At 39.5% G+C, this 26,583-nt stretch overlaps 1 protein-coding gene across 11 annotated transcripts in view; it reads left to right on the forward strand.

Annotated features, from left to right (window-relative positions):
- Positions 1 to 26,583, forward strand: part of wnk2 (WNK lysine deficient protein kinase 2) — a 170,840-nt gene that overhangs the window by 132,332 nt on the left and 11,925 nt on the right. For 4 of the 11 annotated variants that reach the window (XM_062969942.1, XM_062969951.1, XM_062969945.1 and 1 more), the window contains 3 exons: positions 3,278 to 3,322; positions 6,741 to 7,000; positions 20,092 to 22,452. In XM_062969942.1, coding sequence (XP_062826012.1) covers positions 3,278 to 3,322; positions 6,741 to 7,000; positions 20,092 to 20,442 — 656 coding nt within the window. In that variant the 3' untranslated portion in view covers positions 20,443 to 22,452. Of the gene's footprint in view, positions 1 to 3,277; positions 3,323 to 6,740; positions 7,001 to 20,091; positions 22,453 to 26,583 lie in introns of those variants that run through there. The other 7 variants (XR_010002629.1, XM_062969950.1, XM_062969948.1 and 4 more) reach the window with 4 other exon arrangements.

A 26,583-nucleotide genomic window follows, 5' to 3' on the forward strand; every position in this document is an offset into this window, starting at 1 on the left:
TTCTTTACTTTACTCTCCTGAACAGGAATTCTCCCTTTTCTCTGTACTTCTGTGGCTGCTTTGCATTTTTAATCATTAATGTTTACTACACAAATAGGCATACACACTTATGGCAAAAATATAGTTCTCTTATACAGGGATAAATATTCATCATAATATTTATTAGAATATTCATGCTATCTTTCAGACCCTGCCCCTAATACTGTGATCTAACCTGTTGCCTTTATGCACTGTCAAATCTTTTTTTTAAAATTAGATGGAATATTGGGTAAATTATGAGCAACCAGCAGAAATGTTGACTTGTACTCCCCCTTGCTGGTTATAGGTGATGGTGTTGGTGATGATTTTATATACCATGATCCAATGTGTTAGTCACTGCACAAAAATAAACTATTTATTTATTTATTTATTTACAGTATTTATATTCCGCCCTTCTCACCCCGAAGGGGACTCAGGGCGGATTACAATGAACACATATATGGCAAACATTCAATGCCAACAGACAAACAATATACATTAGACAGACTCAGAGGCATTTTTAACATTTTTCCAGCTTCACGATTCCGGCCACAGGGGGAGCTGTTGCTTCACCGTCCAGTAGTGGCTGTACTTCCGCATTCCTTTCCTCGTGTTTTGCTGGCAGTTTTATGGTGTTGTAAATTAGCCTCCCGCATAAAGCATTCCTAAATTTCCCTAATTGACAGGTGCAACTGTCTTTCGGGGCTGCATAGGTCAACAGCAAGCCGGGGCTATTAATGGTCGGAGGCTTAACCCGACCCGGGCTTCGAACGCATGACCTCTCGGTCAGTAGTGATTTATAGCAGCTGGTTACTAGCCAGCTGCGCCACAGCCCGGCCCCAATGAAAAGAGAGTCCTGTCAAGCGTAGTTTAATTTAATTTCATATATAGATGAATAAAAGGAGTAATACAAATGTTTAAAAATGTTGAAAAACACAATACAAGCAAGCAACAAGTTGTCTAAGTGCAAGTCATCCTAATATACAAAATTAAAAAATTAAACCAATATATGGACATAAGACCCATAGATATTTTTAAAACATAAGATTCCTTCTAAAGTTGTATCAAAATAGTACATTGAAATCATATAATTCTGAGAAAAAATAATATATACAACTTTCACAAAACCTCGACTTTATAATCTAGTTATATTCACACTTGAGAAATTTATATTTCTACTGTTATTCAGCCTGCAGTTACTGCTATATAGAGACACTCTTTGTCCTATAGATTATATATAGAGTTTGCATCTAGTCAACAAGGGTAGATGAGGAAATTGTCCATAAGAAGGGATCTCCTAAAAATGGACTTGTCTGATATGATTAAAGAAAGTCTCCTATTAATTACTTTGACCTCTGAACAGTTTAGGAAAGGGTCCAAGCCAAGTGGTCTATTCAGAATTTACTTACCAGAAAATAAGAATCCACATAACTCACTCAAAATATTAATACCTGATTCAGGGTGTATCACATTTACTTAGAAGAAAAATTCTGCACATAATAATGTGAAGCCTTTTTTCACTTCAGGGTTTGGGGAAATATTTAAGGGCACTTCCAGACAGAAGTAAAACCTGCACTGAAGTGGGCTTAAAAACCTGCTTCAGTGTGGGTTTTAGTCCCCACAAGCCCCCCCCCCCCCCCAAACGCAAGCTTTCCTCGGGAAGATAGCAACATGCCATCCCCATAACTATCCCAAAATAACACTTTAAAACAAAAGAAAACTTACCTGGCCATAATTATGTTCCTCTTCGCACGCCCCTGGCAGGAAGAAATGATGTGCCAAGAGACCAGGGGGAGGGGGTTGAGGAGGAAAATTCCTCCTTGGGCCCCCCATCTCCTAGTATGTCATTTCCTCATTTCAGGAAGATGTGAGGAGGAACATAATGGTGGGCAGGTAAGTTTTCTTTTAAGTGGTTATTTTGGGGTTTGGGGAGAGGGATGGGTTCCCCTTGGCCAAAAAACCAAGATGGCTATGTGGATTGGGCTCAGGGATCGCATGATGCAGTCCCTGGGCTCAATCCACACAGGGACCACACCTGGTAAGATCTGGATCTTACCAGGTGTTTAAATCGGAACAAAGCAGGGAGAAACTGCTTTGTTCTGAATTGATTCAGTTTTACCAGAGGCGTCATTTGGACGTCTCCAATAAAACTGAGATAAATCCCAACTTATGCGCATGTCTATATGGGCCCTAACAAAGCCTCCAACATTCAAATTATTTCTGCACTTGGCTCCCGTTTCAAACAGCACATGTAAAAACACTATTTGGTGCAGTTCTAGGTCCATTTTGTGTTCCTTATCAACATGCATGAAGTAGCCTGATTTTACTTTTCAGGAACTAAACCCAGTATGTTCTTAACTTACCGAATCTGCTATTTCCAGCTGCTTGGACAGCTTCATGGTATTTTAACAAAATGCTGATTAAAATTTAATAGTACTAAAAATATATAGTAAAAAATGTTGTCCTTGTCTGCTATCCTGTGGGGCTTTAGTGAGATAAAACATTTAGGGAAGTTGGACATCTTATGGGAACAATTATCAGATTCAGACTAACTGACATAATTGACCTTTGTGGGTTTTCAAAATTTTCATCCCATCTATCACTGGGATGAAAACATACTCCATGTGTTGATTTCTTAAGCATTTATGAAAAAAATAGGGTAAGGCTATAACTAAAGACTTGCATCTAACATATTATGGTGTATATCACCAATCAACTTTAGTTGGTAATAGAAGAGATAAAATACCACCCATAAGGGGTGATATGAGTAAAGGTCCTAGTCCTACAGAAGTGTATGGAATTGTAAAACAAGGTGTAATAGAATTTGTCTGCAACCACCCTAGTCTAACTTGTTCCTTAAATCATTTGTAATCACTAATTAACTTACCAGATGAAGAGTTTGCCACACAAATAGAATAAAAATCAAAGTACTTTAAATGCAAAGTTGATTTTCTTATCTGTTGAAAGTCAACAATATTTACTTGACATCAATAATAAAACTTCATATTTTAAAAATGCATGTCCCAAAGAAAGACCAAATAACACTTATTTTTATAGTAGAAAACATCTATAGACTTTGAGCTGCCCAATTATTTCTCCTTTTCAACTTGAACTGCTGACTTTCTGTCTGTTCCTTCTTGCATAATGATTACTTTTTCATTGTTTAAAAATGCAGAAGATTTTCCATCAGACTTTTCTTTATTTCCCCCTTTTTAGTCTTGCCTAACTCTGTATGTCTTGTATCATTTTTACCTTGTAGGGTCCACCTTGAAACGACTATGTCTAGGCAAAGATCACAGTAGTAGTAACTATCCCTCTCTCTTTTGTTTTTTGGCTTTTTGATATTTCTTTCTGAGCATGGGCTGCTTTATTTAAATATAATGTAGTGGTTTGTTTAAACAGGAGACACTGCATTAGTACTGGTATTTAAATTAGACTGCATATGAACTAAGAGCAGGTATCTCTTTGGTAGCTTTGCATGCCAGTGCTGCTTTTGGATGCATGCCTGTTGCAAGATCGGTATATTTTCAGTACGTATATGTGTGTTTATCATACAGGGCTGAGTTGTGAGCTCTCTAATCTTTTAATTAACACTGCTTCTTCACAATGCTGTTTTGTGCCTGGTTGGCTAATACAATGTAACACTTCCTCACACCTAATGAGACATTGAATAGGAGTTCAGGTTTAAGGGGAGGGGGCACTTAACTATTCACTGATAGCATAAGAACTCACATATGTTGGGTGTGCAACAGGTTTGAAAAAGAAGGTGTGAGTGAATTCATAAAAAAGCACTCATAAATGTATACACTAATCGTGCACATCATTATCTTTTAAAATAAGTGGCAATGGAAATAAGATTTTATTACATTTGCTCATCATACATAATGTAATTTCACTACAGCTTTGAACTTTTTTGCTTCAAATTTTGGTCACTTTGAAATTGTCAGTTTTTTTTCAAATTTTTAAAAGATTCACCAGCCAATGAATGTTGCTCTACAGCACTTCATGTTTAGACATTGATTTTATCACTTTGACTCAAAACATGAGTAATTATTCAACATTGGTAGTCCTAGTTTTCAATCTATCCCATATTAAAGCTAGATGGATTGCATTCAGATGTCATGTTCCTAATCTTTCTGATCATGGTCTTTTGTAATTACCACTAGTTGTGCCTCTAGGGTATTCTTTTTTTCTTTTGAACTATTTACTCTCCCTTTAAACTCAGGAGGGTGGGATTAGATGCTTAGGATTTCTACAACAGCAGGAACATTTGGAGGATTGAAAATACAATTTTGCTATGATTTTCTTTAGAAAGCTGGGAGAATCTGAACTCCTGGACCTTATCTGGCTTTTCTGGTGTTCCAGGCAGATTTCTTGGGTTTCCTCTGAAACCATCCCATCATTGGTTGATTTCCCAACTTTTTAATTTTCCCCTATTCTAAAAGAATTCAATACCTCCCCTACATTTTAGTCACTAGCAGTGATATCTTTAAATAAAAAGATACGCATTTTTGGTACCTCCCTTTTGTTGTAGCTACCAGGTAGAGGGAACTCTGGTGGCGAAGTGCATTAAAGCACTGAGCTGGAGACCGAAAGGTCCCAGGTTCAAACCCCAGGAGCGGCGTGAGTGGCCGCTGTTAGCTCCAGCTCCTGCCAACCTAGCAGTTCGAAAACATGCCAATGTGAGTAGATCAATAGGTACCGCTCCAGCGGGAAGGTAACGGTGCTCCATGCAGTCATGCCAGCCACATGACCTTGGAGATGTCTATGGACAACGCCGGCTCTTCGGCTTAGAAATGAAGATGAGCACCAACCCCCAGAGTCAGTCACGACTGGACTTAATGTCAGGGGAAACCTTTTCCTTTACTTTTACCAGGTAGAGGAAAAAGGAGAGCCTTGCCCTTCCAACTCAGATTCTGCCCTCCAGTGAAATTTTCTTTCTGTCCCCAAATTTCTAGCATATGAAAGAACGACACATTGAAAATAATTCACACCTAAAACTCTTAGATTTGTTGTGTTTGCTCATGTATGCAACTAACAAAAGCATACTATTTGTTTGTTTGTTTGTTTATTTAAAGCATTTATATTCTGCCCTTCTCACCCCAGAGGAGACACAACATGTATATGGTAATCATTCAATGCCGGAACATAAAACAAATTATAAATGCATAATCATTAAGATGAGTTATCAGTTATCAATGCTGCAATTACACATACAATAATAAATATAATATGTCAAATTAAACAGTTAAAATATAAGTACAGTAAAACAGCAGGCAAGGTGTTAAAGAAGCTGTGTGGCAAGCTGTGTGGTGAGGTGGCAAGAGCTGTGGAGGCACCCCACGCAGATGTTCCGGTGACCGGGCGGTGGGCAGCAAGGCCGTTTAAAGTAGCCATGCGGCAAGGCTGCAGAGGCCGTGGAGGTGCCCCGTGCAGGCGTTCCAGTGGCCAGGTGTTGGGCAGCAAGACGGTTTAAAGTAGCCGCGCAGCGAGGCAGTGGGGGTCATGGAGGCGCCCCATGCAGGTGTATCATATTTAGTATGTTATACTGCTAGTATCATATTCAGGCATAATTAAGATAAAACTGTTGGATTAGTAATAAAAACATACATATTACGTTTGAGTTTAATTCTTGTCACTAGACAGGTTAAGGTTGTTTCTCTTTGTCAGGGCTAAGTTGACATATTCGGCTATTTGAAAGGACACGTAGTAGTCTATTCCTGCAAACGTTTTTTTCAGTGGATGGCATCTCTAATATGAACAATAAAAAGGTCAAGATACTGAAAATGCTATATTTGCATTCCTCTGCTCACCTTGCCTACTTCTTTTGATGCCCAAACCTTTTTTTCCTGAATGTTTCAAATTACTGCAATGCTAGAAATATGGGGATTAAAAGAAAAGTTCATATGGGAAGGGCAGAATTCTTATTTGGGGAGTAATTGCTTCATCATCCTTCTCCCAATAATTACATCACTGGCTCTTCCTATAACTGGAATGTGGTCCTTGAAAAAAAATCTCTGGAATTTAATTTTCTTTATTAAGGCTTACATTGAATTATTTTTTTCTTTTGAAAAAGAACAATCTGAATAACAGTCTGGATTGTAAATAAAACAACAATACAACAATAACAAAATAGATTCTTAAATATCCAGGAAAAGGATAGTAGTGGTCCTGGATGAAAAAAACTTATAAGCGTCAAACCAGCATGCAGGTGTTTGAATATTAACAGCCCAGGCCTATATATAACTGCTAAGGAGTAAGTTCTTAAGAGTTTAGTAGCGTTATTTTCAGGTAGGTGTTATTTTCAGGTAGGTAGGATTTCAACTTGAACAGTATAATCCAGAGTCCAAGTGGAAACCAATGCTAAAACTGCAAAAGACAATAAGCCCAATTTTGTGGCTATTTATATTTAAATTTTGGGTTTTTTCCATATCTGTTTTAATTCCAGAGAAACTGTATAAAAGCAAATGTTCAATTATTATTAGACTTATGATAACAATATGTTTAAAATTAAATGTTTTGAATAACCCCTAATTAGTAGAATGTATGCCATTTATTAGGCTATTTTTGGAGCAAAAATGTTCTTTAGAGAAAACAGCTAGATGAAAAACAGTCACTTGTGGTTTGGAACTGCTGTAAAATAAAATTTTAACCAAGAGAGAAAAGTAAAATGATTTTTTTAAATGTACAAAACTGATTCTTATCTTTTTGTGATGTCTTAGGATCCTCAACAAACAGTCTTGTAGCATATCCAGACCCTCTACCACAAACGACGCTACAGGTTCAGGTACAAGCCAACAACAGTAACAACAAAAAAGGAACTTTCACGGACGATCTCCACAAATTGGTGGATCAATGGACAAGCAAAACTGTGGGAGCTGTACAAGCAAAACCATCCTTGAACCAACTTAAGCAGAACCAAAAACGGCAAGACATGGAGCCAAAGGCTAATCCCATGCAGACACAGAATGAGACATGTGGAGTAAGTGGGACTCCTTGAAGAGTGTTACATTTTACTTTGTGTCTGAAAGCCATTTCAGAGCTGATATTTGGAGGACATAAGCTTAAAAGAACATATTCCATATAAATATCCATTTCACTTCATTAACTATTAAAATAGCTTAAGAATGTTCTGTCTACTTTGACTTGATCTTGGCAATGTATGGTTCCAGATATACTTTTTACAAACAGAGAATTGTGACTATAGTTGATATACAGCAATACATTCATTGGTAATCAAATGTTCCTTGTCTTAAACGCATTCTAGCAACATTGCTGAAATTTATTTTATGTATCATTAGCTTCCTTGGTAGGGTGATAGCAGTTTATAAGCTGTCATTTTGCAGGAGACTGTGCCAATATGCCACCTTTAAAAGGGCAATATGGCAACTGGCTGTGCAATTGTGCACATGATTCCTTTGAAGTAAAGCCTGTTGAGTTCAGTGGGACTTACTTCCAGGTAAATATGTATGGGATTGCCAATTAAATGTTATTTTTAATTACATAAATAATTACATAATATTTCATATATATTTTTTCAATAGAAAGCTCTATTTAATTATACCTGTCTGGTTGAAAGTGAAAGATGGGCCCCTTTCATCTCCTTACCATGCATCCGTCACCACCACCACCCATTTCCAATGCTCCAAATGAAAATCCTGAAGCACCACATGTTTCTGAGTAAAGAAGATGTATGCACTTTTATTAAACAACTGTACCATGAATTGATCCACTGCTCCACAGCCCCATCCTTTTCACACAGCTTATAGACCCAGTTGCCACCCATTTTATTGCAGGTGGAGGATGCTCCATATGTAAAATATAAATGGACAGCATCCATAGTTCAGGAGACTCTTCAAAGGTGGCTCTTTGTTTATGCTCCCTACAAAATTAATATAATCAGCCCTCCACATTTGCTGTGGCTAGGGATACAGGACCCCCAAGCAGGTGAAAAATCATGATTTTTTAAAAATTAAAGACAACATTTCTCTAGAAATTTCTAGGTTTTCCAGCATGACTGTATGCTCAACTTCTATGGGAATCTGAACATAGAATCACATTTGAAGGCCTAGAGATTTTTAGAGAGGTGTTCTTTCTTATGGAAAGGTGTTCTTTCCATAAAGAGGTGTTCTTTCCACCATGACTGAAGGACGTTGACCATAGAGTCACAGAAGAGGACCTAGTGATTAGAATATTTTAAATCAAATCCACAGAATTCAAAATCACAAATGTGGAGGGACAAAGGTACATTAAAGATACTGAACAGGGCACTTGTAAATTAGAGGTGATATCTGGAAATCAAGACCATAAAATATTTTAAAGGAGAAATATCTGGTTTGTGTCATTTCTAAAATGTACCATGATTTTATCCAGACTTCCCTGAAAAAGGACTGCTGCTTTTCTTTTTTTCCCCTTCAGAATTTGAAAGTAGTAAGCATAAAGTTATAATGACAGAAAACACAAGGTTAGAGAAAACATGTAGGAAAATTATGATGGGAAGGAGAAAGGGAAGGATTTGTGTAAAGGGAAGAGTTACCTGCCCTTAACTAAACTAATTTATGATTGATAGAAAATCCTTACCCACCTTTTATTAGAAGAAAATCTTGAATGTTGGAGCTGGTTCTCTGTTAAAATATTTTTAATCAGTGATTTCATTTTCTTAGCAACAATTTTCACATAATTATGAAAAAAAATTGTAATGATTAGAATGTTTTGTTAAAAGAAAGTGAATAGGGAATCTTCCTTAGCAACAAGGTTTTTTTCCTCCAGAATTTCAGGTCTTGTTTTTTAAAAAAAATAAAAAATAAAAAAAAGGGGGGGGGAGTTGTTGGCCTAGCTAGTTACAAATGGTTAGAAGCTGTATCAAGTCTCTCTCTATAAAAACAAAAAACACAAATTCGGTTATTCTTTGGGCTAGAGGAGATAATTGTTGATTTCATGTTAGCAGTTACATTTCCAACATATCATGTACAGTTTGCATGACTAAAAGAAATTACATGAGATGAAATTATTCTCATATTGCAGCCCTGAAGCACCAACACATAATCTGAAGGATTAATCAATGCAAGAAGCACAGTCATAATACAAAGGAGTCTTAAACTCGGAAGCCCTTTAGCATCTCAGTGGGGTTTTTTTTTCTTCTCCTTCCAGTGAGACAATTAAATTCAGGAAATCGGCTAGTATTTCACTAATCCTCTGGCCAATTGGGCATAACAATTACAAGGGGGAAAACATATCACCCTTGTTCGTCTGAATCAGTAAGGATTTTGAAAAGGCTGGTGTTAAGCCTTTGCAAACTGTGAATGCATACCCTTGTAGCCAATCCCAAGTGTGAAGAAAAGGGCTGAGAAACGCTGCACGTAGTTTCTTCTGTCAGATTTTACATTCTTCAGAATATTCATGATGACGCTGCAGGCAAATCTCTACCAGTGAGGAGAGCTGCACTCATGCTGTTTCAGTAGAAATGTACTATCTGCCCCTCTTTTGCTATATACCATATACAGAGTGTCTTCTGTTATTTTTATTCATCAAATAGTTTTGTTGCTTTCAGCATCATTTCTCTAAGGAAACTTTGTATATATTACTTGGAAAAAAGCTGGTGACTTTTACTGGATCAGTTGTATAAAAGCCTACAAGAATTCATTTGTCCTGTTTTATTTGTTTATCAAAGGCACAATAGGTAGTGTTTCTTTCTTTCTTTCTTTCTTTTTCTTTCTTTGATTAAAAGGAACTTACAGCTCTTTGCTTCTGTTGCAGTAAGAACTACAATAAAGTACACCCCCATCACCTTTCAATTTGAAGTATAAGGAGCCAGCAGAAATTTGGGCTTTTCTCCCCCCCCCCCCCCCACAAGTGTTTCATATATAAGGGTGCCCATTTTTGAACAGGAAAGGAGATACATAGTCTGGCATTCTGTTAGTGATGTATGCAGGTATAACTAAACATTCACCTGTGTTCAGGTGGGCATGGTGAATGGAGGCCTTCAGCACTTTCATCCACTACAACTCCCCAGCCACCAAGCTGTTTCCTGCTTCCATGGCCATTCTGTAGGCAGGAAAAGGCATAGGGAGGGTGAGGAGCAGCTGGGCTGCCACCGGCCATAGCAATTTGTCCTGCAGCCACCCACAGAAAAAAGTCATCCTCCAGAGATTTATGATGCCTTCTCAGCAATTAGTGTGGAAATAGAGGTGGGGACTAGGTGCCTTGCTGATCCTTGTCTTCTTCTCAACCTCCTAATAGCTACTAAATGACTTTGGGGAGATACTGAGGTATAAAACAGGTAGCTCAAGTGTTCAAGATGAGAAAAACATGTAGCTATTCTTGGAAGAAGTTTACAGTCCACTAGTATGGTGAAGGATCATGGCCATAGATCATCATATGGTTGGCTTTTCATCATTATTATTTTTTTAAAAAGGTTTCTCATATTCCAGGAGTTATCTTATAAGAACTACATGGCAAACAGCACCTTGGACTGCATATAGAATGGTATGAAGTGAAGGGTTGCATTTTCTTTTATGCTCTAATAATTTTGTCAGAAAAAGTCGCAAAGGAATGGAAAGGTTTTAAAGAGGAAAAATCTGCAAGACAGAAATAAATGATGAGATTCAGCTCCTGTTTCATGATATGTAGTGTGTGATAAGCTACTAAAAAACTGAAAATAGCAAAAATGTTTATCTACTTGGGCTTGACTCCAAGTAGCTGGGTAAAAAGTAAAATTTCTTATGTGCCTGTAGAAGGAAGAATTGAAAATAGGATGGAAAAATCTCGCATTTGTTTTGAAGAGCATTATGTCTCTTACCTTCTGAATAATTTGATATTTTGGATAACAATTCATAACTACCACTACTCCCCAGTTGAAATAGTGAATGCCATTCTGAGAAAGATGTTCTGACTGGAAAAACATATACATTTTGTTATGACATTGTTTGAATTTCTGTTTTTTAGTTAACATAGTCTTGGTACCTCATTGTGTGTAGGAACTTGTGACGCTAAATGTGGTTGTACAGCCCACCAAAAGATGCATCCCACCAATTTAGGAGTAACTACAGTGATATCCTTCAGATATTTTGAACTTAGAGTAGTCATAAGCCCAAGCCAATATGACCAGTAGTTTTAAGGATCTTGAGATGATCTTATTGGTCTCTCATGTGCCATTTCAATACGATTCATATAATAAAGACAAAGGTGCATATCCAAAAGCACATTGCCAACAGGTGAACTTTTTTTACAGGGGAGACTATGCAGAAAGTCCCAGGTTCAGTACTTAGTCTTCCACTTTAGAATCAGCTGAAAGGTGATAGAAATGGTCTCTGCCCGAGTCCCTGGAAAATTGCCTATCAGAATAGTTAGCATATAGTGGGCGTATAGTATGGCTTGATCGATATAAAGCGAATTCCTACTCTTATGTGTACAAATCTTTCTTACTGCATTTTTGTGGCAGTTACTGGATCTAGGATGATGATAAATAAGATCTGGATTCACTAGTGTGATATTCCTAGTTGTATTTAATGAAAAGTAAGTATTGAATCAAATGGAGAGTAGCTAAGGTAAGAGGAATTGTTGGGTTTGATTTGATTCATACTGATAATACGTGTGTGGATATGTATGTGGAGAAACTCAGGTTCTTGATGGATAAGTATTATTTAATTATTGTATACAGCAAAAACAATAGTGGATTTTGTAGTGACATAGACCATAATCTCTATATGACAAAAGCCCAAGATTAACTTGTTGGCTGAGGGTAAATAATATGAGAGATGTATATGGAATGCAGAGAAAGTAGAAGCATTGATTTCCTTCAGATCGCATAGATAATTTTTAGCAAAGAAACAAAAAAATAAATACCATACTTAGGAAAGGATGCAAGAAAGATACAATTTTGTTAAATAACAGAGGGAAAAGAAATACATACATTTAAATGATATATTAAAGAACACATTGCTGATGACACAAAATTAAACTAAAATAGACAGAAAACAATATTCTGAGCCTGACTGAAAACCAAAGTGACACTTGAGATCCAGCCATCACCAGCTCTGCCATTAGGCATATTGAGACAACCATGTCAGATAGCAAGTTTGTTGTGATAAAAGGCATCCATTTATTAGTTGTTATGTTATTATTGCCTTGTACTGCCATAGAAGGAGGTAAGGTACTTATAGGATCTTCTGTTTCTAAATAACTTGACTGACTTTGATGCACCTTTATTTGGGAGAATGAGTGGCAGCATTTGCTGCTCTGACAAAAGCAGCAGTTTTAGAACTGAGTTAGCTCTGGATTCAGAACATACAAGAGGAAAACATATTGGGAAAAGATAATCCCACATTAGCTGTAACTGTCCAGGAAGGTAAGGTATATACATTTATATTCTGCTGTTTCTACAATGAGGTCAAGGCTTAAGCCCCAGTCCAGTACTCAAAGCTCTAGTTTTCCTAATCACATCATTAATAGGCATGAAAATCTATGGAACAATGACAATCCAGCTAGGTTTAGGCTTGCGTCACCAAAATCCCTTCCTACTTTGGAACAGATTCCTAGTCTCTCCCCACTTCACAATATGGTTCTGATAGGTACTGTAATTTGCCTCTTTCTTCTCTCATATCTTCTTTCATGTCTCCTGCCCTTTTTCTGCAGCCTCTTTTCTTACCTTTACTGCCTCTGCCTCATGCGGATAGTGTATTACTTGACCATTTCTTCGACACAATATTTTCTTACACTGCTTTGGTTTTATATATATTTTAAAAGTTTTAGGAACACAGATTCATGTGCATGTATATACTTGCACATACATGAAACCTTTCCATTACTATTGCTTACTTTGGCATAAAGCACAGAAGCTATAAGGTGATTCAGGTTGTTGGTTGCTTATAGAAACCTATTTATTCAGTTGACCAGTCAGTGATGAGAATTAGTATAATTAGAGAATGTCATTCAGTAGTACTTTCCACTGTCCGAAGATGTCTGACAATACAAGAGGGTAATTTTGAACATATTTTCTGTTCCCCCACTCTGCCCTGGAGAATTGCAATAGCATTTAGGATAGTATAAGAAATGTTGCCAGCCAGTGCTAATTCACAAATCATCTGCTGCATTTAGTTTCAGGAAAGGCTAACATGGCATTGGTCCTTGTCACATGGGATGGGGAAGGAAGTTTGTCAGTTTTTACCACAGGATAATTTGAAAAGAAGTGATGTAAGTAGCTACAAAATGAGAATGAATGAGACACCATTTGGATACCACCTTAGCTAATAAGTTTGAGTTAAGGAAAATCTTTTGCTGTATTACCCCCATGGCTGTTTTTTGTGGTCTCAGGGTTAGTCCAAGAATTTTAAAACATCGGGGGGGGGGGGGGAGTTGCCCCAAAATGACTTCTAGGAAAGGCATTTTTTCTGTTTTGTCCATTTTAGACCAAATTTTTTTTAGAAAACAGGAAATGATTTTCTGTTTTTCTGTTGCTTTAAAAAATGTCTCCTTGCAGTCTAAAGTGGCTCCAGTGAGATGGCAATGCAACAAAAATGGACTCTCTAGTGCATTGGGGAATTTAAAAAAATATTTTTGTGAAGAATGCCACCTTCCAAAGCCTCTTAGGAGTGCACACAATATCTTGATCTTTCAAAACTTTCCCCCATCCTGAAATAAGGGCCCTGAGACTCAAATATTCAACTGGTCTTCTTTTGGCTTTCTCCTCTTAACTACGTGAATTCACAAGCAATATATCGGCTTCCTCAGTCTTTAGAAGTCGGTCTCTAAGGAGAGAGTAGAAGATGGCCTGTGCTTGCGGGTTGCCCTTGGCTTTTTGACTGTGATTGTTTTTCTTTTTTAAAGCTTTTGGGAATTTTTGTTTGTTTTTGGCAGTGTTCTCTCGCAAAGCACATGGTCTAAGGAAGTAGGGCTTCTGAAAGTGAACACCAGTGCTGTCTTGTGGCATGTACAGTTATATCAGGAAGCGTTATTACAGTTGAAATGATAGGGAAAAAAGTTCAGGGATGGAGGCAGAAGGATCTTTCTTTGACTGCTTCCTGTCTGTGCAATGTAAACCTCCCTGACCCCGTTGGCAGCTAAAACTCTCTTGGAAGAGGAGGTCAGTGCACGGCAGCTACATGTTGGGACTCTTCAACATATCAGAGAACACAAGGATTTCCTGAATTGAACATAGGAAAAAAATGTTCATACAGAACCAACAAGATAAAACTATCAATGAAAATGAAGAAGGTTGTAATTTTGAAGAAGCACCCTGGAGCACAGTCACTGTCACAAGCAGACCATACACAGATCCAACTAAGCAATAACTTCATGCATCTTCCTGAGGATAACAGTGATGAAAAAGGACAAACAAGACCAGCAGGAAGAGACAATTCCTGCCAAGAAAGCAAGAAGAAAACTGCAGCAAGAAAAAAAGTACTGATTAAGGAATGCATAGCTCTGGAGTATAAAGGAAAGTGTTTCAGCTGGACAAGATTAATTTAAAAGCGTACTGTTTTCTTGGCACACATATCTAGTATGTCATTGACAAATTCCTAAAGTTCATCAAGAACGCAGGATTTTCATGAGGGAAATCTTCCGTATTCTTGTTTTAGAGTGAAGGTTTTTTTTCAGTGAAGTGGCCAACTAGCTGTGGCTCAAAATGTACATCCACAGGAAAGAATACTTCATTTGCTTGGAGGAAGGATTTCCAGTCAAATCTAGTCACTACCTCTACAGCCTTTTGATTTTGGGTTGAGGACATGAGGTGATCATAGTGGATCATTAAAGACAGTTGCCATAATGCATTTTGTTGACATTTTTCCAGTATGCATTTTATAAAATACAATGCTAGACAAGCGAAAGACATTTGCAGGATAAATTAGGAACAAATTTAAGCACCAATCTGGCATAATTTAAGCAGATACTGGGGAGGAAAATACATGAGCAAGAAAGTGCGTACCTCACACAAAAAGCATAGAGTAGCACTACTGCGGTGTTTTTAATTGTGAAATTTTAATATTGTTTATATTTAATTCTGTTTTCATGTTTGCATATTTATATATTTTTTTAAATTGTGTGCTAATGTTTTTATGTTAAGTTGCATTGAATCTCTTCCATGAGAGATAAAAGTGCAAATAAATAAATAATAATAAGAAGAAGCACAGAATGAAGAACTGCAAACAATTTACTAGTACTGATAATAAGACTCAGGTTATGGAATGCTGGTCTTCTAGGCAAATGCCAAAAGCAGTCATGACAGCTGTTTGTCTACAGAGGATCTGCCATCAAAGGCAATCGGAAGAACCACTCCATATAAGATATGGCTTGGAGAAAAACCTAACAGGTCACATCAGATTCTTCAGCTCTTCATCCATATCTGCACAATGCACATGGATTACAAATAAATAATGCACTAAACTGCATTAAACTAAACATCAGCACAGAGCACACCAATGTGATACGATGCAATACAGTGAACAGTAGAAAGGATACACAGGCCTTCAGCAAAAGAAATGTGAAGCAATTGGCTTTAAAGTGTTCTGCAATGACAGCTCCAAATCAGGAGCCATGAAATCAGCAGAACTTGAAGGATTATCAGTAAATGCAAAAAATGGATGCAAACCAAATTAGAGATAGAGGCCAACAAACTGAAGCAGACACAGAACTCGCAATGAGTAGACCCACAAAAGCCAGTGCATGGGACCTATCTAGGAACCATAATTAGAACCTAGAAAGTTAGGCAGGACAACCAAGAGATTTCCATTCAACATAGGAAAAGCATAACATGCAAAATCATCCTGCTGACAGGATATTGCCTAGTTACCTACTAATAAAGCCTAGAAACAGAAGAAGAAATAAATTCTCTCCATAAACAGGGATTGTAGAAATGTACAGCAACATATATGAAGTAAAGTAGAGATTCAAAATCATAGAAACTTGAGAGGACCACTGCATATAGGATGTGGCATGACGGAAAACCTGGTATAAGTCACATCAGAGTCTTTAGTTCTTCCTCCAAGTCTGCGAAAGGATTGCAAGTAAAACAGTGCATTAATCTGGAGAACAAAGCAACAGAGGGCTATGATACAGAAGACTGTCCAGATGAGCAAAATGGTAAAAGGTCTGGAAACCTTGAGAGCATGAGAGCATCTTAGGAAGCTGATTACATTTAGCTTGGGGAATAGATAGTTGAGAGATGACTTGATAGCCATGTTTAAATATTTGAAAGGATATATTAAAAATGGAGCAAGTTTATTTTTGCTGTTCCAGAGAGTAGGACACAGAGCAGTAGATTTCATCTATAAGAAAAGAGATTCCACCTAAACAGGAGGGACATCCTGATAGTAAGAACTGTTTGTCTATGTTGGAGTCTCCTTCTCCAGAGACTTTTAAACAGCAAGAGGCTGAATGGCCATCTGTCTAAAGTGCTTTAATTACATGTTCCTGCATGACAGGAGATTGAACTGGATGGCCTTTGTGGTCTCTTTTAGCTCTATGATTCTATGAAATACAAAATGACAGGGGAAACTAAGTTTTACAAAATGAAATTCATTGAATAGAAATTCTTCAGAACATCTGTTTCAGTGATACATAAAAACACTGGTCAAGAAGGAGATGCAGATCCAGCACCTGGATAAAAATAGCCTTCCAGAAGGACAATATCCAGCAAAGCTTGCATATAGCCCAGTCACCTGGTTTATGAATTGACAAGACCACAAACCCTGTGAAAGCATATACCAGTTCAAATCCCTTTGAATGTTCTCTGCCCCATGACAATTTTAAAATGTGTGTGATATTACATAATATCATGGTATTCCTATGCAGAGAAAGGAAGAGCTCCTTAGATTTTCAAAATAAAACCAGAAGTGGATTCACCACCTCAGCTATCACAGAAGCCACCAGTATCACTGACCAGAAAGCAGTAGGGAAGCTTTTGTGTATTGTATGTAATACATCACACATCAGAGCAGTCATAGAAATAGTGTGCTGAGCCAACACAATAATGACTGAAATTAAGTAAACCTGGGAGAGAAAGGGATAATTAAACTCCAGTACTGCCTGTGTTAAGAAGATATTCACAGATTGCTGACCAGTGAACAGCATCATTAATTTGTGAAAGGAATAGATTTTTTTTTGCAGTAATTCTCCATCCATTGCTGTAGCAATGAATTCATTGAGAAATAAATCCAAGAAAAAAGAAGTTAGTTTACCCTTGGGAAGTTTTAAACAGTAAAAAGCATTTCCAAAGTGGCTTCAGAGCTAATTAACTTACAGGGTGCAAATGGAGAACATCTGGTACAGAAAAGACCCACACACATGTAGCAGCTAAGTGGGAGCAGAGCCAGGAGGTAATGTCTCTTTTTAAAAAACAAAAACAAAAAAAACCCTGAAACTGCTGGTGCTGAATTTTTGGACAGAGTCCAATGCCAGGAGAATTCCTGTTCCACCAGAGCACATGTGGGAGGAAGTGATGGTACATTGAAGAGTGAATGCAGATTCACTGGCTAGCCCTAACACCATCCCCTTGGGCCCTTCTACCCTGTCCATTAATGAGGACCCAATCATAGCAGTCAGATAGGTACCCCAGGAGCCCCCCCCCCCCCCCAGTTTCACAGCTGTCACCAGCCATGAGACTCCACTTAACTTCATCCATGACACTGGCTGACATCAGACAGATCACCTGTGTGCTAAGGAAGCTGGGAGGGAGAGGGGGGAAAGACCCACCTCTGTTGTCATGAAGGCTCCCTGGATGATGTCAGCCAAAGCATCCAAGATAAGGTAGGTGTTTTGTTGTATCCGATGACAGTAGAGGGCAAGAGGAAACTACCATTCAGTTACCAGGCTGCCTGAGTCTGGGGACTGCAGGATAGCAGTCGATAGCTGCCACCACTTCCAGTTAGAAATCAGCCCAGATGCCTTCACTGTCTCTAACTTAGGGAAAAGCCCAAATCCTAGATCAGGATTTGGGCTTCCTCCCGAGTTAGCTTAACCTAAGGAAAGGCTGTAGAAATACCACCTTGCCTCAGGTTTAGCTGCTACAGAGCTGATCCAACTATACATCAACCTAAGTGGTCAGTGTAGATGAACTTCTTTGGTATAAATGATCAGTTCTGTTCATTCTTGGTGCAAGGTGTGGGGGAATACCAAGCAGAACTTTGGATTGCTATGGCTGTGCTTTCTGGACTCTTATTCAGGGTTGATTGGTTGAGTGATTCCTGGGTTCAGCTTGGCAACTACAGGAAGCCATAAGCACTGCAAATTCCCAGGGGTTTAATGGTGCCATGAAGATGTTAGGTCCCACTAGTGCCTCACCCTTTGCAACAGAGTATGGAAATCATGTGGGCTTTCAGTGTTGAACTTTAGATACAAGCATTCCTCATATTGGTCAGATCTGCTGAGATGTGCAATCTAATAACATATGGTGTGGCCATAAATGCTGAAAGGATTTTGGTGTCCCAGATATATCTAACTCAAATTATTTAATTAATTATTCTAGTTGTATTTTTTAATCAGGTTAGCCCTCTTTGTAGAACCTCATTCACCTGCTCTATTTGTAAATTTGCACCATATGGTTCATGGTAAATCCGGCAATGGAAAATTTCTGTGGCTCCCCCTTCTTTTGATGCCCTAAGCACATGGTTATTTTGCTTGATGGTTAATCCAGCTCTGCAAGGACCAGTGCATGAGAGGGACTCTGGTGAGCAACCACTGGCAGAGACAGGGATCAATGGTCATGAGGCAGGTGGGGTTGATCTTGCTTTGTGGGGCTTAGGGAAAACTGCCCCCTGACCTCTGACCAGCCCGGGTCCTAGAGGCCCTTCCACACAGCCATATAACCCATAATATCAAGGCAGAAAATCCCACAATATCTACTTTGAACTGAGATACCAGAGTTCACACTGCCATATATTCCAGTTCAAAGCAGAACATGTGGGATTTTATTCAGCTATGTGAAAGGAGCCTAGGAATATTCTCTCAGAAGTCTTACTGAGAAAGTCTAATTGAGTCTAAGGCTGCAGTTCTAAGCACTGAATTATCTGTGAGTCAGTTCTATTAACCTAAAATGGCAGCTCTTTTTTAGTAGACCTGGAACTGCACTTAGTTTTGCCTTGTTTTTAAGCTAGGCAGTCACTAATAAAAATTGTAAATTAAATGTTTTTAGCATTTAATGCTATCATACTTCTCGTTTTATTTCAAGCTAGTTTTTTATTATAAGTGAAACAAAAAAACAATGATGTGCTAACTAGATCCATGAGGGGAACCAGCCAGTCTCTTGTACAACAATGGCTTTTGTAGCATTTAGTCTATATTTAAGCTCATAAATCCCAGGAAGTCAGCTGCTCTGTGTGTTTAAAAAGGAAGCCTCTTTCTCTCATTAAGTTCTGCAGAGTCTAGGTATTTTCAGTGTCTGCTACAGCTGTGTGTGTGTGTGAGAGAGAGAGAGAAAAAACAAAGCTACTTTGGGGGTCTAGTTTCCAGGCCAACATGGATATTTTTGTACTAGAGTTGTTGTTGTCCCTAAAATATTTTTCCCAAGCGCTACTGTAAGATATGTAAATTTATTGTTGGGATGGTTGAAAGAGTTAACAGCTTTGTTTTACATTTTTCATTCTACACTTTAGTATATTTTGGGCTGCTGGGTTTTCAGATTCGGTTGTTACAGTGTGCATAGGTCCAGAAGTTTTATTGGTATTGCTGGAGGAAAGAGGATGGGTTCAACTGGGGGAGGAAGGTGTTTCTGCTTCTGTATTAAAGAAAGCGCTGGCTTGGTTTCAGTTTACATATTCCCATGGGGGGAAGGTAAGGTTATTTTGTGAAACACTCATAATGTCTTAAGTTCCTTGGCAAAATAGGCTGTCCAGGAGATTCAGTTTGAAGAGGGCTCATTGTGGTTTTGTGTGGTCCCAGTGGGACTCTTGTTTGAGAGCCACCCGAGCGTTCTGCATTTTTCACCTCATTAAAGATTTCAGCCACTGGAGGGAGCAAGACCAGCACATCCCCTCAGAATAGAGGAAAATGTGACATGGACTGAAAATGATAGTTGCCATTAATCAGTTCTTTAGAATGGTTCAAGCGTAATAGCTGTGTTCTTTATGTTTGTTTTTGTAGGTAAATTCAGTAAGAACAGGAATGGGGGAAAAGTGCATTGTTCCAGTGTCTTGCCCAATGCCTGCCGCATTAACTCCTGGAGTTTCACCATCCATGCCAGTGCCTATGACAGGTACTACCCTTTCTGGCACAGTAAAACCTTATGTGATGCCTTTTTGTCCGTATGGAGGAATTTTCCCTATGCCACTGTTTGGGATGCAGTGGTCGGGCTCAGCAACACAGCCTGGGATTGTGGGAGACCAGAGCCTTGCCAAGTTCCCAGCTCTGGCCAAGACTGGCTTCCAACTGATTCCAGTTCCACTACAGCAACCTGTTCTCAGTTCGCCAGGCCCTAAATTGAGAATATCCTAGCTCTATCACTTGGTAGATGATGATGATGATGATGATGATGATGATGATGATGATGATGTCTAAATTGTACATGCAGTGTGTTTGAGCCTATATGCAGTATGTCTTTACCTGTTGGCACTCAGTTCAGGCCTGCTAGTGCACTTGGCCATATACTGCATCAGCGATCACTGTGAAATGTTTTCACTTCGGTTCGTTTGTTGTTATGGCAATATTTGCTTCATCTCCATAGCCCAATACACTTTGTTTTGTGTTTTGGTGTACGAAGCTGCAACCTTCAACATTAATGTACTTGAATTGATGGTTAGGACAACTATATTAATCCTTGCAGGGGTATAGTGCCTTGAATTCAAGCTTTTCAGTCCTAGCTGGAAAGATGTAAAATAATAATAATAATAATAATAATAATAATAATAATAATAGAAAGGTGTCTTTTACTTACAGTCTGCTTGTGTAAGGTTAAATTTAATGTTTTATTTTTATTTGCACTAAATATTTATAATATTGAAGGTTTACATTTTAAAAGTTTCACTTTGTTTTCTCCTGTAAATGCTTTCTTTTAAGCTGGTGGTTAAAGGATGGAATTAAATTGATGGTCAAGCATTTGCTCAGTGAATTACTTCACCGTATTGACTGAAGAAAGACTTCAGTCAATATGGTGACGCAACTCAGTTTGCAAATGTTTGACCTTTCCTTCCTTTGAATAAAAATTGAATTTTTTAAACAAATGGTAGCATTTACAAGAGTTGGAAAGTTAGTTGTATATGTGTGCTCTGGTTGCAGCTTTGAGCAATGCAAATTACTTTGTTAGGCTGTCTTTTTGAAAAAGCTTATGGAAGGAACAACTTTGAAATAAGAAATTGGGCAGATAGATCTCTCTCTCCCACCCCTCCCCTTTTCAATGTTTCCCTCTCCCCCTCCTTTTTGTTTAGCTAGAACATTTTGCATCCCATTCTGTAAAAATGATAAAACTAAGTTAAATTATAATTCTGTGCATGGTTCTTATGTGAAGTAAACCTAACCAGTCTTGATTGTAACAGATCCCAAACCAAAAGTTGCTATAAGAATGATGTAAGTACAGAGTTTTACTTGCATGACTTCTGCATAAATTCCATCCATGCAAGCGATATTAGTTGAGAAACATATTTGACCTCAAAGTGCTTAAATCATATTTACAGAAGTGGAATTGGACATGGAACATCACTTTTCAACTATTTTACTTCTTTTAAAAATTAATTGATTTTGACATTTGAACAGCTTGCATTGTAGACAGAATGGCATTTCTTGCAGGGCTTGACTTATGCTCGGCTCTTCAACATATTCATTTATTGTACAAAGAATTTGTATCTTCACTTTTCTGTCTAAAATGCTCAAAGTGGCCACTTAGGCTTGATTTGCAGATTGGTAAGTCCCTTACGTTCTTGGGTGGGGGCAAAGAGGGGTCTAAGGATAATCATATGGTGTACCGCAAATATAATTACAATCATGAAGTGGAAGACTGCTCTCTCTCCTGCCCTTCTCTCAATCTCAATCTTCTCCTCCCTTTATGAAAGGTACTATGTGGAACTCTTGCTGAGAATGATAAAGTTTGATTGTAATTTGAGCACTAAGAATAGTCTCGAATATTCTGTTAGTAGCATTTGCTTCATACAATTCCATCAATTCAGTTAGAGTGATTTTTGTATAACATGATGCAGGTCTTCTGGTCTGTTCCAAAATACATCCTGTAGAAATAGATTTCTATTCTCTCATTAATATGTATCTTTCATTTGTCTGAGAATTTATTTTTGATTCATGTCTGTATGCTATATGAGCAAAACATGGAAAATCTGTTCTCAAAATTTTCCCCATGGCTTGCACTAAAATGTCCAGCCTGTTGCTATTGCCTGTTGTATAGTTTAGCCCCTTGTATAGTGGCAGCCAGTGGCACAGATCTCTCACTCTCAAGATACTGTATATATTAAAGAGGAGGAAAAAAATAAACATTTTTGTGCTTGAAAACTTTGTTGGAAACCCAGTGTGTTGATACCATTCTTAAGTGTTGTATTGTACAACAGTTCCACACTTGAATCTTGTTTCTTGCAATTACAGAAATGTTGAAGGCATCCCGTAAGGCTGTTCATAGCTAAGATGCTCAGAACTGGAGGAATAATATTATTCATGTACAGCAGGACTTATAATAATAATATTATAATAATAATAATATTATAATAATAATAACTTTATTTTTATACCCCGCCCCATCTCCCCGGAGGGACTCGGAGCGGCTTACATGGGGACAAAGCCCAACATATACAACAATAAAACAGTGAAGCGAATATTTCAACAATAAAATATCAACATCAATAAAACCATCATACAAAACAACATACAGTATAAAATATTAAAAACAGAAGACTAAAACACGGATCTGGGCCAAGGTGCAGCATATTTCAACATGGGAGAGGTAGTTTCTTAGCCTAAGTAGTTAGCAAAGTGCATAGTAATAATGGCAGAGTATCCTATTGTTAAATGGGCAGATAGTTCGAACCTGCAATATTAATCATCGAAGGCCTTTTGGAAGAGCCAGGTTTTTAGGCTCTTCTGGAAAGAGAGGAGGGTGGGGGCCAGTCTGATCTCCTTGGGGAGCGAGTTCCAAAGTCGGGGGGCCACGACGGAGAAGTCCCTCTCTCTCGTCCCCACCAACTGCGACTGCAGGGTGGTGGGAGTGAGAGAAGGGCCTCCCTCGACGAGCGAAGAGAGTGTGCAGGTTCATAGGGGGAGATGCGGTCTCTAAGGTAGGTGGGTCCCAAACCGTTTAGGGCTTTGTAGGTGATAACCTGCACCTTGAATTGGGCCCGGAAAATAAACGGCAGCCAGTGGAGCTCCTTAAACAGAGGCGTTGAACGCGCCCTGCAATTCGCTTCGGTTAGAAGCCTGGCTGCCGAACATTGTACTAATTGTAATTTCCGGGCCATCTTCAAAGGCAGCCCCACGCAGAGCGCATTGCAATAATCCAGTCTAGAGGTAACTAAGGCATGGACCACCATGGTTAGATCAGACTTCTCGAGGTATCGTCGCAGCTGGCGCACAAGTTTTAGTTGTGCAAAGGCCCTCCCGGCCATGGCCAACACCTGGGCCTCAAGTGTCAGCCCCGAATCCAGGAGGACCCTCAAGCTGCGGACCTGCGCCTTCAGGGGGAGTGCGACCCCATCAAGCACAGGTTGCCACCCAATACCCCGATCAGATGCACGACTGACCTGGAGGACCTCTGTCTTGTCAGGATTAAGTCTCAGCTTGTTCGCCCTCATCCAGGCCAACACAGCGGCCAGGCACTGGTCCAGAATCCAAGAGGCTTCCTTGGATTTTGGTGGAAAAGAGTAGTAGAGTTGGGTGTCATCCGCGTAGAGATGGCACCGTACTCCAAAACGCCGGATGACCTCTCCCAGCAGTTTCATGTAGATGTTAAAAAGCATGGGGGACAGAATGGAACCTTGCGGGACCCCACAGGTCAAAGGCCAGGGGTCCAAGCAGGTGTCCCCCAGCTTCACCATCTGGGAACGGCCCTCCAGGAAAGACTGGAGCCACTGCAAAACAGTACCCCCAAGGCCCATCCCAGAGAGCGAACCCAGAAGGATACCATGGTCGATGGTATCGAAAGCCGCTGAGATGTCCAGGAGAACCAGCAGGGTCACACTCCCCCTGTCCAGTTCCCTGCGGAGGTCATCCACCAAGGCTACCAAAGCCATCTCGGTACTGAACCCAGGCCGGAAGCCAGACTGTGATTGGTCCAGAGAATCCATATCTTCCAAGAATCCTTGGAGCTGGGAGGCAACCACCCGCTCCAAGACCTTGCCCAGAAATGGAAGGTTAGAGATTGGTCTGTAATTACCGAGGTCAGTCGAATCTAAAGAGGCCTTCTTCAAAATCGGCCTAACCACAGCTTGTTTTAGGTTGAATGGAAATTTACCCTGTGCCAAAGAGGCATTAATTATAGACACAAACCAATCAACTAACCCACCACTGGCCTGTTTTAAAAGCCAAGATGGGCAAGGGTCAAGGGCGCAGGTGGTCGCCCTCACCGCTCCAAGAATCTTGTCCACATCATCAGGTTGCACAAGCTGAAACGAATCCCACAAGATCGAACAGACAGATGCCTTGATTACCTCACCTGGCAATGCATCAAGGCTGGCATCTAAGTCGGAACGAATCTGAGCGACTTTGTCTGCAAAATGGTGAGCGAACTCGCTACACCGAGTTGCCGAGATGTCGGGTGCCCCCCCACCCCCAGGAGGGTGGAGGAGCTCCCCGACGACCCGAAACAACTCTGAAGATCTATTCGTTGCAGACGCGATGTGGGCAGTCGAGAAGACCTTCCTGGCTGCCTGCAACGCCGCGGAATAGGCCCTAATAGCGGCCTTAGACCGTGCTCGGTCAGATACGTCACGAGTTCTCCGCCAGCGGCACTCTAGTCTCCTTCTCGCACGTTTCATCTCCGCCAGTTCCCTGGTGAACCAGGGGGTCGGGGCAACTCCACGCAGTGAGAGGGGACGTTCGGGAGCGATCGTGTCTATTGCCCTGAACATCTTCAATCATATTCTTGTTCTTCAAGTTAACCCCTATTTCAATTGCTGAAGTATGCAGAAATACTAACATACACAAACAATTTTTTGTACATTAGTTATATCAACACTTGGTGTATTGCATGATTTTAACTCCTTCGGGGAGAGTCAGTTCCAGAATACCAGAGCCATTATTAGAATTACCCTGTATAGTGAAAGTTTAGTCAAAAATCAACCCCCAAAACCTGATTGATTTATACATGAGTCAGTATTTGTACTTTACCTTAACTCTTTATTTTTAAAAAGAGGAAGCATCCCCTTCTCTTGAATAGAGTGGCCAAAGGCAAGGGGTTAGTCCATTCTGGAAGAATTTAAAAGCGGCACTGGCTCCATCTATTCTCTCTGCTGTGGCACAGCTTCAGGCCTTTCTGATGCCTGGGCAGAGAAGTTGTGGCAGTGGTGGCCAATGGCAGTTAGCCCTGAAGTGCCATTGATGCTTTCCCCTTTCTGTGGAATGACCCTTGACTCATCTGGGATCATATCATAACTTTATCCTTAAAACATGCTCTTGACTTAAAAATGAGTCTGACCTATACATAAATATATAGATGATAGTTAAAAATATGTAGGTACATAAAATATTTTTCTGTAATTATTGTTGCCCATGTTGCTGGTTAAAATGGACCAGTGTTATCTCAAAAAACAGTGGGCTGTGAATGCTAGTCTCAACAATGCGCTAGACCAGGGGTTCCCAAAGTGTGCTCTGCTGAACCCTTGGGGCTCTGCAAGTGATTGGGAGGAGCTCTGAGTCAGGTGCCACCATGCTGCTTCCCTACTCCTCCTTCTCTTCCTCCTCCTTCCCCAATTGTTAGCTGCTAAACTTTTGTTGAAATGGGACTGTGGCTTAAGACAGGCTCCATAAGACCTGAGAGTCATCAGCCAACAACCACTGCTCAGTCAAAGGAGGATAACAACAGCTGTAAGCATACTTTCGAAGAAGATAGTGTGAAATCCTTGGGCTTGAGTTCAGAAAATGCTGTGCCTGATCCTGCTTCAGAGTCTATGATGCCTAATGAAGAGGTACTGAAAGGAAGTGAAAAACAAAAATATTGTGATTCATGTTTGGACATGGGATTCACTGAAGCTTGCTGATGGCCATCCACAGTGTGTGATATGTAACAAAGTTTTGTCCAATAGCTCTATGTTCCCTGCAAAGCTAAGACACCATTTTGAAACTCATCCTGACTTCACAAATAAAACTGCAAAGTATTTCAAAAGAAAAAGTAATAAACTTCATGCAGTTCAGACAAAATTTGTATCTCATGCAAAAAGCAATAACGAGAAAGCACTGAAAGCATTATACTTGGTCAGTCATGACCTGGCTCTTGCTGGGAAACCTCACGTCCTTGCTAAAACTCTTATAAAACCACTATTAGTGAAGGTAGTGAAGTGCATGGTGGACAAAAAACCCCTGCAAACTTCATATCCAGTGTGTCCTTATCAAACACTTCCAGGATCTATCAAACAATGTTAAAGACACCATAATTTCCTGCATCAAACAAAAAATTTACTACAACTGGATGAATCCACAGGCATTGCCAGA

The sequence above is a fragment of the Anolis carolinensis genome, chromosome 2 (genome assembly GCF_035594765.1).
Source record: "Anolis carolinensis isolate JA03-04 chromosome 2, rAnoCar3.1.pri, whole genome shotgun sequence".
NCBI lineage: Eukaryota > Metazoa > Chordata > Lepidosauria > Squamata > Dactyloidae > Anolis > Anolis carolinensis.